The 12,362-nt window shown below is 39.5% G+C and overlaps 1 protein-coding gene across 1 annotated transcript in view; it reads left to right on the forward strand.

Moving 5' to 3' along the window:
- LOC122564748 (neural proliferation differentiation and control protein 1-like) overlaps positions 1 to 11,971 on the forward strand; it is a 195,139-nt gene extending 183,168 nt beyond the window's left edge. The window contains exons 5-9 of the mRNA XM_043719908.1: positions 3,002 to 3,068; positions 4,339 to 4,426; positions 5,825 to 5,904; positions 6,446 to 6,545; positions 8,206 to 11,971. Coding sequence (XP_043575843.1) covers positions 3,002 to 3,068; positions 4,339 to 4,426; positions 5,825 to 5,904; positions 6,446 to 6,545; positions 8,206 to 8,277 — 407 coding nt within the window. The 3' untranslated portion in view covers positions 8,278 to 11,971. The remainder of the gene's footprint in view (positions 1 to 3,001; positions 3,069 to 4,338; positions 4,427 to 5,824; positions 5,905 to 6,445; positions 6,546 to 8,205) is intronic.
- Positions 11,972 to 12,362: the final 391 nt, after the last annotated feature.

Consider the following 12,362-nt stretch of genomic DNA (forward strand, 5'->3'; position numbering starts at 1 on the left):
ATAGGGCCCCTCAAAGATCAGCAAGGCAGCCTTTGTGTGGAGCCTCAGAAAATGGGGGAGATACTAAATGAATATTTTGCATCAGTATTTAGTGTAGAAAAGGTTATGGAAGATAAAGACTGTAGGGAAATAGATAGTGACATCTTGGAAAATGTCAAGATTATAGAGGAAGAAGTGCTGGATGTCTTGAAATGGTTAAAGGTGGATAAATCCCCAGGACATGATCAGGTTTACCCGAGAACTCTGTGGGAAGCCTGAGAAGTGATTGCTGGGCCTTTTGCTGAGATATTTGTATCATCGATAGTTACAGGTGTGCCGGAAGACTGGAGGTTGGCAAACGTGGTGCCACTGTTTAAGAAGGGCGGTAAAGACAAGCCAGGGAACTATAGACCAGTAAGCCTGACCTCAGTGGCTGGCAACTTGTTGGAGGGAATCCTGAGGGACAGGATTTACTTGTATTTGGAAAGGCAAGGAATGATTTGGGATAGTCATCGTGGCTTTGTGCGTGGAAAATCATGTCTTGCAAACTTGATTGAGCTTTTTGAAGAAGTAACAAAGAGGATTGATGAGGACAGAGCAGTAGATGTGATTTACATGGACTTCAGTAAGGCGTTCGACAAGGTTCCCCATGGGAGACTGATTAGCAAGATCTCATGGAATACAGGGAGAACTAGCCATTTGGATACATAACTGGCTCAAAGGTAGAAGACAGAGGGTGGTAGTGGAGGGTTGCTTTTCAGACTGGAGTCCTGTGACCAGAGGAGTGCCACAAAGATCGGTGCTGGGCCCTCTACTTTTAGTCATTTACGTAAATGATTTGGACGCGAGCATAAGAGGTACAGTTAGTAAGTTTGCAGATGACACCAAAATTGGAGGTGTAGTGGACAGCGAAGAGGGTTACCTCAGATTACAACAGGATCTGGACCAGATGGGCCAATGGGCTGAGAAATGGCAGATGGAGTTTAATTCAGATAAATGTGAGATGCTGCATTTTGGGAAAGCAAATCTTAGCCGGACTTATACACTTAATGGTAAGGTCCTAGGGAGTGTTTCTGAACAAAGAGACCTTGGAGTGCAGGTTCATTGCTCCTTGAAAGTGGAGTCACAGGTAGATAGGATAGTGAAGAAGGCGTTTGGTATGCTTTCCTTTATTGGTCAGAGTATTGAATACAGGAGTTGGGAGGTCATGTTGCAGCTATACAGGACATTGATTAGGCCACTGCTGGAATATTGCGTGCAATTCTGGTCTCCTAACTATGGGAAAGATGTTGTGAAACTTGAAAGGGTTCAGAAAAGATTTACAAGGATGTTGTCAGGGTTGGAGGATCTGAGCTACAGGGAGAGGCTGAACAGGCTGGGGCTGTTTTCCCTGGAGCGTCGGAGGCTGAGGGGTGACCTTATAGAGGTTTACAAAATTATGAGGGGCAGGGATAGGATAAATAGGCAAAGTCTTTTCCCTGGGGTTGGGGGTCCAGAACTAGAGGACATAGGTTTCGTCTGAGAGGGGAAAGATACAGAAGAGACCTCCAGGGGCAACTTTTTCTCGCAGAGGGTGGTACATGTATGGAATGAGCTGCCAGAGGATGTGGTGGAGGCTGATACAATTGCAACATTAAAGAGGCATTTGGATGGGTATATGAATAGGAAAGGTTTGGAGGGATATGGGCTGTGTGCTGGCAGGTGGGACTAGATTGGGTTGGGATATCTGGTCGGCATGGACGGGTTGATCCGAAGGGTCTGTTTCCGTGCTGTACATCTCTATGACTCTATGTTCGTGCCATTGCTCTAATACTTCAGACCACTATTCTTTGGGTAATCCAGGATGGAAGCCGGGAAAAGGTTGTGGCTGTAAGAGCTGCTCTCTTTTTTTGAGGTATTTTAGGTATTAGGTGTGCTGTCCAACAGAAAGTTGTTTTCAGTAAGCAATTAGAAGCCCGACCTTTAAATTCTGTTTAATTTTGGTATTTAGATTTCTTGAAGATAATTAGCCTGGTAGCAACCATGCAATTTACTTATAATATTTCCTCTTGAAACTATGTTTACGGTGCAAGGGTGAATCGTGAATGCTTACAGCTAGTTCTGAAGGACCAGATCTCACTTTTTAGAGTTATTAAATTAACTGTCACCCTGTACCTCAATTCTGTATTTATAAGTGAATTGCCCTCTCAGTATGTTATCATTTATGATTATGATTACAGTGTGGAAACAGGCCCTTCGGCCCAACAAGTCCACACCGACCCGCCGAAGCGCAACCCACCCATAACCCTACATTTACCCCTTACCTAACACTACGGATAATTTAGCATGGCCAATTCACCTGACCTGCACATCTTTGGACTGTGGGAGGAAACCGGAGCACCCGGAGGAAACCCACGCAGACACGGGGAGAATGTGCAAACTCCACACAGTCAGTCGCCTGAGGCGGGAATTGAACCCGGGTCTCTGGCGCTGTGAGGCAGCAGTGCTAACCACTGTGCCACCGTGCCGCCCACTTATGGCTATTATTTCATGTATAGTATTTGCTGCCGGTTGGCTCACTTTTTTTTTTACTGACTTTTGGTGTGTGGTGATTGGGAATAAAATTGGCATCTTCTCAATCTACCAATAGTAGAACTGTATCAATTTTACACAGTACAATTCATGTATGGAGGACTTGAGCATTCATTTTATTCTGGGACTTGTATGGAACACTGAGTGTGTAAAATACAATGGTCACTAATTTGGTAGAATTTTGGTGCTTCAAAAAAATGGGTGGCTAATTATGAAAATGTTGCGTGGTTGGAGAGTGAATTCTTATCCATGGAAGATGCTTCCTTTGAGATTTTCACATACTCAATTATCCACTTAATACCCCTTGAACAGGTGAGCGGTTAAGTGGTTAGTCAAGTTAAATTTGATAATGTAACAGTTTTACATATTTAGATTGTATGAAATGTAGAAAAGGCCTGTCAAGTGCAGATCTTTTGAAAGTTATTGACATTTGTCATTCTTCATTCCTCAGCTTTGATCATTGTATGCACAGTGGCGGGGGTCTCTGGACTGATCATTGCTGGCATCTGCTGGTACAGGTAAACTTCAAGTTTCTAATCGAGGAGGATGAAACAAATTGGAAGTTCAGAAATAATAGAATTTTATGACTCTAGAGTTCGAATGCATTGTTCCCCTCTCTAGTCCAAAACTGAGCTGTCAAATGGTTTGGGGTCATGGCTGGTATTTCGGTCTTCATTTGAGGATCTATAAAGACTAATTTTTGAAAGACTGGACAATATGACCTTTGGGTACAACTGAGAATTGATCTTAAGTTAAGAAATAAACTAAATTTGGACTACTTTACACTCTGTGATGGTACAATAAAGAGGTAGATGGTGATATTACTAAAAGGCAAATACAGGGTGGATTTAAGAAAATTCTTCAAATAAAGAATGATTACTGCATTGAATACACTTCTGAATTGGAAGTTTGAGGCAAATGCCCTGAATTTCTTTGGCACAAGTAGATTGTAAAATGGATGGAGTGAACTTTAGGCCTTACTAGCCATGGGCTAGTGCCTCTACATTAGAGACCTCTACATCAATTTACATACTTCTGAAAATCCACTCGCAATTGTTGCTTTGCTCAAAATTGAGCAAGTCTCAGACATCATTTTGCAAATAAAACAAATAGAGCAACTAGAGTCATTATCTGTGAACAGTATTGTAATAGAATGCAGAATCTGGCCACTACAGCACTATGGGCAAATACTGAGCTAAGAGGAAGGCCCATATGTGTGTATGTCACCTCGGACAATCTTCGCCTTTCTGAATCAAGTTGAAAGATTTGATAGCGTTGGATCTCTGGGTGAAGGACAGATGTGAAAAACGTATGAAGGGGATGGAATAATGCATGGAAAAGAAAATCTCTGCAGATTTTGACCTCGATAAATTTAATTAGAATGCTATAAGCATGCTTTATGAAGTCTAGCTATGCTGGGGCTGGGGATTATAGCTTTACAAGTATTTTTCTTGCCAGCAATGTATAACATACTGTTGAAAATTGAATGTATCCAATGTTCCTGTTATATTCTCTTCCCTTCCAAAAATACCTGCCTGTACTAGAAAACAAGCATTCTGAGGCCAGGCATCCGCATGATTGCCATTCTTCTTCCATATTTCCAAAATATAATTCTTGACAGCTTTCTCAATTGTTATGTCCATGCTGGTGCACTTTTCAGATTTTGCTTGGGTTATAGTCGGGCAGGCATGGATCTGTCAATAAGAACATGATTAAGTCAAATAAATGGCATTTAAGTAGCTCTCTGTAACCTATGCTTTTACTTGATTTTTTAAAAATTAATTCTAGATTACAGAAAGAGGTGAGATTAACTCAGAAAGCAGACTATCCAGGCTATGGTATAATTGGATCTAATGCGCAACCTGAGAAACCCTTGGTAAGTTCAGAAGAAAATGGTATTTAAATTATATATAATCTGCACATAGATTTTTTTTTATTCATTCATGGGATGAGGGCATCCTTCCCTAAAGAAACTTAATGAACCAGGAGGGTTATAAATATAGTCCAAGCCTTGAATGGTGTTGGTACATTGATTTGCTGTCTTGCTGAGACACAGTTTCAACAATGGGGAAGATAGGACCTTAACCAACCAAAAACAAGGTTTCTATCTGCTTTCCAAACCTGAGCAACCTACCTTCTACCTGACCTGCTTCCTTTCAGTTCTTACAACACCTGACCAGCTGGTTTTAAAATATACATTGTGGGAGCTTTATGTGAATGTGATCTTGTCTCTAAGTCAGACATTTGAGATTTTGGCATTCAAATCTAACCATGAGTTCGTAATGGAGGCTGACTGTAGGATAATACTGAGGTGCATTGAGTTATCGGAAGAATCATCCTCAGGTATCAACCTGAGCTCCATTTGTCTATGTCAGTGTCCACATGAATGCTAAAAATCCCTATACCCTTTTTTGAAGAACAAGGATATCTCCCAGCTGTTTGACAAATGTATGTCCATCAACCAACATCAGGTTGAGCAGATTCTTGTTTCTGGGACCATGTTTTGTGTGAAGTGCCTGCCATGTTTTCCTACATCACTGCAGCTGTACTTAGAAATAATCAGTTCCATGAAATGAGATATTCAATGAAATGCAATAGAAATTCAAGTTACTTTTCACAGATTCTCAACCAAAAGAAGACCATTTTAAAAATGTATTTCTTTACCTGTTACCTGTAGCATCCAACTAGGAAAAGCCATGATTATGGGAGCATAGTGACCATATTATTGGCTGCTGAAGTCTTTAGAGTAAACTCTTTGGTTCAGAGTTATGATAGGTTGCCGTCCAAAACTGAACTGATTTGAGTCTCAACTGGGCTGTGTATGTACTTTCTGAATCCACAATCCTTAGCATAACTTTGTGGCCAGCTTCACATGCACTGACCTGCGCACAATTTTGACATCCACATTAGTTTCTGTCACACTAAATGGCATCAAAATAATATCACTGAATTCTAAAAGGACATTGATTAGAGGCATTTCAGCATGAGACTCTGAGAGAGGCCTTGTCAATTTTATTTACACAGCAGCATGTACTGTCTGAAAGAGTCATGGGAACAGATTACAAGTAATTTACAAAGGGAATTAGACATCTACTTAATAAAAGGTTTTCAGTCTACAGAGGAGTGGGGCTAAATAGATGGGTGCTATGAGATTCTATTACACTAGTCTTTTGCTAATTGTAATATAAATGTTTAGTGTGATAACCAAATAAAGGTACTGAAAACATTTTATGCACATCCTCATTTTTTTAAAAATGTGCCCTTGCTTGAACAGAGTGGTGACAAGAAGCTGGCACAGAGTGCCCAGATGTACCACTACCAACATCAGAAGCAGCAGATGCTATCGATGGAGAAGTGAGTATTCAGATCCATTATGTACTGATAATCTTTCTCATAATATGTATGAAACTGCAGTTAAATTAAGCAATCATGTTGCTCAATACTGTGCCAATTCTAAAGTAGCTTTGATAGTCAGAAAACCGCATTTGTTAGGAATTTTCCAGTCATCTCATGCAGTTCAAATGAGCAAGTTGGTCAAGTATAAGTCAAGATGTGCATCTTATTCAAACATCAAGTGGATAGGATGGGAAACATTGACAGAGTCGACAGCAGCTAAAACCAATGGGCAGGAGGGAGTGTGTAAAGTGGGAGGTAGAGGAATTTCGGGAGGGGACCTTCTGTTCCTTTTGGCATGTTAACTAGACTGTGCTAATTGGTCTATTTACTTTGAATCTTGATGGCTGTACAGCAGCTGTGTGTCAGCACATAGCTAGTGTACAAGAGCTGTACATTGTGGGGGGGAGAGAGTGGGAGTGGATGGAGAGAGGGCAGATGATGATAGACATTGCACAGAAGGATAATATAATTAGCTGTTTTCTTTTTTGAAAAAAATTAGAAATAAGGATGAATCCAAAGTACCCGAATCAGCGACAGAATCTGAGGGAGAGAATGAAGATGGCGATTTCACAGTCTATGAATGTCCAGGACTGGCTCCAGTAAGTCCTAGGGAATGAGAATATTACTACAAAACCTGAAGCTACATATTACTAGGGGCACCAATAATGTAAGGAAAGCTGTACTTTTTCTGACTTTAGACCGTGGGTATGTAAGTAATCTATTTCAAAGGAGCTTGTGGTATTGTGTCATTCTATACATATGCAGAGTAAATAATCTCAAACGTCCACTCCATCACCATGTGGAGATGCAGAAGGATTTGGCTAGCAGCAATAAATTATTTAAACTGCACATTTTGATGGCATAACGCTATTAATTCTCAAATATGATCTGCTTTGGACAATTTTAAAAATCCATTATACCATTTGAATAAAAATAAGGAATGTTCCTTATAACCTGGCCAACATTCTATCCACCTTACTAAACACATTTTCTGACTGTACATTTGTTTTCTTTTTGTGGGGCCTTACTCAACATCAGCTAGCTTACATTTACCAGCAGACCAGCATTAAATGATTTTGTAAATGCTAATTAGCATCCTGAGACTACGATGAGGTACTATATTCAGGTTAATTTCTTTCTTATCATTACCCAGTCACCCCAACTGAAAGAAAAAGACTTGTAATGATATTGTGTCTTCCTGAGCTTACATTGCTCCAATTTCTTTGCAAACAATGAATATTGTTTTGAAGTATGGTTACTGTGATAATGCACAATGGTTGTACACTGCATGTTCTATAATCAATGTGATGATGACCAAAGTTTTTTTATTGTTGGTTGAAGGATAAATATAGAGAACAGCGAACTCTCCACTTTTTAGTATTGTTGCCATGGGATATATCTGGATGAAGGCACAGTTGGGTCTCACTTTAATGTCACATCCAAAAGAAGATCAACACTCCCTTGGTTCTGCTATGCAGTATCTATCTGGATTTTGTGTTCAAGTCAGTATGGGACTTAAACCCCAATTCAAAGACAAGATTGCTGCTGACTGATCCATAACTGACACTGACTTGCAGGCATACAGTTGGCCAGCATGATTGGATCAGGCCCATGGTGAAGGCTTTTGCAGTCGATATGCCTACCAGTGCCATATTGCCTGCAGGGGAGCAGCTTCCACAATAACTCTTGCAGAGAGAGGATAGGGGGGAATTTACAGAAAAGGGATTGAGGGTGGGGAAGCTGTTTCTGTGAAGTGTTAAATGTGACTTAATTCTGTGTTTCTGATGGGTTTTCACAATTTAAGGATAAATGAATTGTGTCATTAAGAAGATTGAACAAGTTTTACTGCAGTTTCAGTCACTGATGCTATTATTACTGCTGCTTGTGAATAAGATGCTCGTAGGACAATGTGGTGGGGTGCGGGTGATGAGGGGAGAACTCCACCAGGCTTTTCTTATGTAAATGCACTTCACAGCTAGGCAAAGACAGCAGATATTAGCCATATCATTACATCTTTACAGGCCCATTAACTTGCAGGCTTCTCTAAACAGTGGGGTCTGTGATTGAACAGCTAGTTCCTGTTAGATTCACACCCATTCGCAAGTCTCTTTTGCTTACTTTCTGAAGACTAAACCTTTTCAGGTAGGTAGAAGATTCTGAATGGGAATGGCCACTAGGCAGGTCTCAATAGCACACCCATTTCCTCTGAATCTGCCTGCTGGGTCTCACCTCTCAGCTTTTCTTTTTCTCTTGTCACAGACCGGGGAAATGGAGGTCAAGAATCCACTTTTTGATGATTCATCCCTGCATCATCCACCGCTCAGTAACTAGACAACCTGGTATCTCTCTGGACTATGAAACTTCAAAGAGGGAGAAGTATCTGCAGTTCCAAAAGATCGTTCAACTGTGCACCAAAAGACTGTTTTGCTTCCAATGGCCTCTTTCATTCTGTTTCTGACTGTTGAGGAAATCCATCCCCCTACCCCAATCTAAACTCTGGTAATAGTCTTTAATCACACCACCACTGTGATCACCACACATTTTCAGCTTCCTTGACCTGACATGTTTGGCAGTTCAAGAGAATGTTATGGTGCGTTTCTTGTTACCCAGTGATCATCTCGTTTCTGAAAGAGAACAGAATGTATGACGGTTCAAAGGAAAGTATTAAGAAGGTGACCGTTGTCCCTCTGTGGTTTGCACATATAGATGTGTGTGCTGCAGACAAACTAGGTACATGTTTGTCCATTCAGCCAATTTCCCAACACTCCTGAGTGTGGTGTGATACTTGTCTACATCTGACCAGAAAGTAATCATTGAAAGTGAAACTTGCTCCATAGCAGTGTCATTTCACTGTGCTTTGTAGTGGTCAGCTGCAGTTGCTAAATGTAGCTGCCTCTTTACTGGGGAAGGGTTGATGATGTTTCATTCTTTCAAATTGTAATCTGTTAGGACTCTTCACAGCATCAGTCATCTAAAAACTCAGATGCCACTGATTTTCCATTGCAGTAGGTTATTATAAATAACTTGTCAAATTGTGGTGAACTGCCAGCTGTCTTGAACCTTGATGTAAGTAACTCAACGGGGCAGTTATCAAATGTCAGTACTCATAAGGATGAAAGCAAAACGCTTGTACCACTGAAGCTCATCCTTACATGACTCTTTTAATTGTATTGGCCAAGTATTCATTTTGTAATCTTGTAATGCACAACTATTCTACTGATACTTCCAAAACATCATCTGAAATCATTTCACCATCCATTAAAACTGAAGAAGCATATAAGAGCCAAAGCTCCTTAATATTGGAATACAATAAAACCATGGTGTGATTGATAGGAGATGATGAAGCAGGACCCAATTGAATTGACCACACTCCTTAACCACTCATTTTATGTATGTGAGATTTTCACCAGTAACTAAGTGTTACCTCTTTAATGACAATTCAGGGTGGTATTAGTCTGTTAGTGTAGAGAGGTGCTATTGTTACCAACTGTGCTCTATTTCTTACTCCCATCCATTCCCTGTCCTGCAAATTGCATGAACTTCAATTGTTAGATCGATAGGGGAGTTATACAAAGCATTCAACTTTCAGTTGTGACTGACACAAAGCATACAGACTGATGGTGATACCGGTCAGTCCCAGGTTTTAATCAAGAGGTACCAACTTCAGAGCTGCATGTTGCACTTTGTGACTGCTGGTGATAAATTGGGTTTGGCTGGCTGACCATGGTTACAGTAGTATGAGAAACCCAGAGACTGAGTGTTCAAATCCCAAAACAACAGGTTTATGATGTTGACTTAATTCACTCTGGTAATTTGTAAGGCAAAAGCCAGAAATGGATGATAGATTGTTATAATATTTCAACCTGCCTCTTCTATCTGTTCCATCCTAGACATTACTATAGACCATAGCTGATGATTGACTCTTGATGCCCTCACAAATATCCTAGCAAGCACATGTATAAACAAGTAGCACACCAACTACTGCCTCCTGGTAACTGCCAATGAGGTGCAACAAATGTTGCCTCACCAGCATTCCAAGAATAATTTTTCAAATTAAAATCTAATTTCTAATCTAATTAAGATCTAATAAGGTTAGTGCTTGCCAACTGATTTGAACAGTACAGATCCAACAAATCTAAATTATTTGAAGACCCCAACACTTCTCCACCTCTCACCAAGCTGAAGTTTTATTCCTGGAAGTAGGGCATCCCCAAAGTGGATACACATTAAACTTCAGTAGTTCAGGTCCAGATGAAAAGGTCTTTGTTTCTCAACTAGGGAAAGAAGACGTCTGTATATTAGTCATATAATTGCCTTGGTAACTATTTGATTTTCTTGTGTAAATGTAATATAGCAGAAACCTGTTGCGAGAGATGTTAAAAAAGGAGATAAAGGTTATATCTAGATTGTATAAATTGGTTGGTCAGATTTTAATCTAATTAAGAGCATTTATGAAGTAATTTATGTGCAAGTTTATAGAAATTAGCTTAATATTTAGATTTTGTTTATAGGGCTTACCTGAAGTTTTATTCCTAAATTTTTATTTCAAAGAGCTTTATTTTAAAGGGACTGGATTCATAATGCTGTTTTTGCTGGTGATGCTTCAATACTGAATCCTGTAGCAGTCAGTTAATTTCATAATATTTTGTGTTCTGCAAACTTTATGCAGGCTCCACAATGTACAGAGCCCAGTGCAGGAGCCAGATTAATCCCACTGGTTCACTTGGCTGTTTCTAACAATTGCAAGAGCCTGTCTATGACCCAAAGTTGGACCTACTCACTGTAATTACTCATTTCCATTCTGCTGAAAAGGTCAGTTTAACCGCGATCATGCAGTTTAAACTATTATCAACAGGAAAAATATTGAATATTCTGTGCTATAACTAATCTATGATAAAATGAAAACGTAAAATGATGAAGATGTACAGCTAATGGATCAGCATCTGAGGGAGACAAAGGATTGACACTTGTGTTTATTCTTAAAATCCTTCAGCATAAGTGGGGCCATTTGACCCATTAATCTTGCATTGGCTCTTTGAAAGAGCTATCCCACTGATCCCAATCTCCTGCTCTTTCCCCCCCCCAGCCCTGCATTTTTACTTCAAAGATAACTTGCAGGCTTCGGATGCTTTTGAAACATTTGAATGTAACCAAATCCACAAATGAGCTGCTAAATTGAAGCCGTCAGCCAGGAAACTCTTCAGTCGTCTTACATAATTTTAATAATTGAAACAGTAAGACTAGAAACAACAGTAATTTTATTTTCCAAAATTTCCATAGCAAGAGTAAATAGTTAACCTGATGGAAGTACCCCAGTGGAGCAGTTTGGCTTAAACTGTTACCAATCATGCCAACACCAAAACCTATCTGGAATTGGTTGCCTTCTCCATAAAGGGACATTCAGTGAAAAATTCCTCCAGATGGTTTTCATTTTGATACTTGAATTGCTAAGCTGCAGATTCCATTCCATTGTAACTCAATGAATAGAAATATGCTTTCATTTAAATAGGAATATGAACATTGATGAGATGGCTAATGTTAAATATTTCCTTTTCAGAGGAAGCATGTAATGGTTAGATGGGAAATTAGTTGAATTGAGTTGCATGGTGCACTGTGGGAGAATGAAGAGATTCCAGAATGCAGATCGATAATGCTTGCATAAGACAAATGCTTTGGATCAGAACTTTTGATATTCTCACTCTGTTTCTTCTTCCCTCTCTTGTTCTTATGGGATTGGCCACATGGACCATGGTGATCTTTAACATTCCAATGATCTGATCCATATTTGTCTTCTGCCACTTCATGTATTTATTATCTATCTATTCACTTTTATTTTAGTTGTCGTCTTTTCTAGTATATTTCGTTTTCCCAAATTAGGTCACCACAATTTAAAATACCCGTTCTTGCATTATGTTTATTGTATTTTTCAGTGAAAATAAATTAATTTGTTGAAGATCTATTTTTTATTTTGGCCCTGTTTCCTGTGGTATTATTGAACATAAATAAAATGGCTTTTTTCACTGGATTTTGAGGATCTCCAAACTTTTTTTTATAGTTTATTCACACCTTGGAACTCCACAGACTGTGCACTACGGTTCATTAAAGAATTGGTGTCAACTATGATTCAATTGGCAACATTTCTGCTTTTAACTAAAACAATTGTGGGTTTAAATTCCACACCAGAGGCTTGAGCATTAGGTTTAGATTGACATTTTAGTCTCACATTTTGTTCTAGTTCTTCTGGGAATTATTTTGAATACCTTTTTATTGGGACTTTCTGCTGAGGGGAGGACAATCCCAACCTCTGCAACCTGTCCACATAACTAAACTCCCTCAAATGTGGTAAACCTCATCAAGACCTTGATATTTTGACTGAGGCTGAAGTATTGATTTGCAAACTTTAATAATGACTTGTT

The sequence above is a fragment of the Chiloscyllium plagiosum genome, chromosome 30 (assembly GCF_004010195.1).
Source record: "Chiloscyllium plagiosum isolate BGI_BamShark_2017 chromosome 30, ASM401019v2, whole genome shotgun sequence".
In the NCBI taxonomy this organism is placed as follows: domain Eukaryota; kingdom Metazoa; phylum Chordata; class Chondrichthyes; order Orectolobiformes; family Hemiscylliidae; genus Chiloscyllium; species Chiloscyllium plagiosum.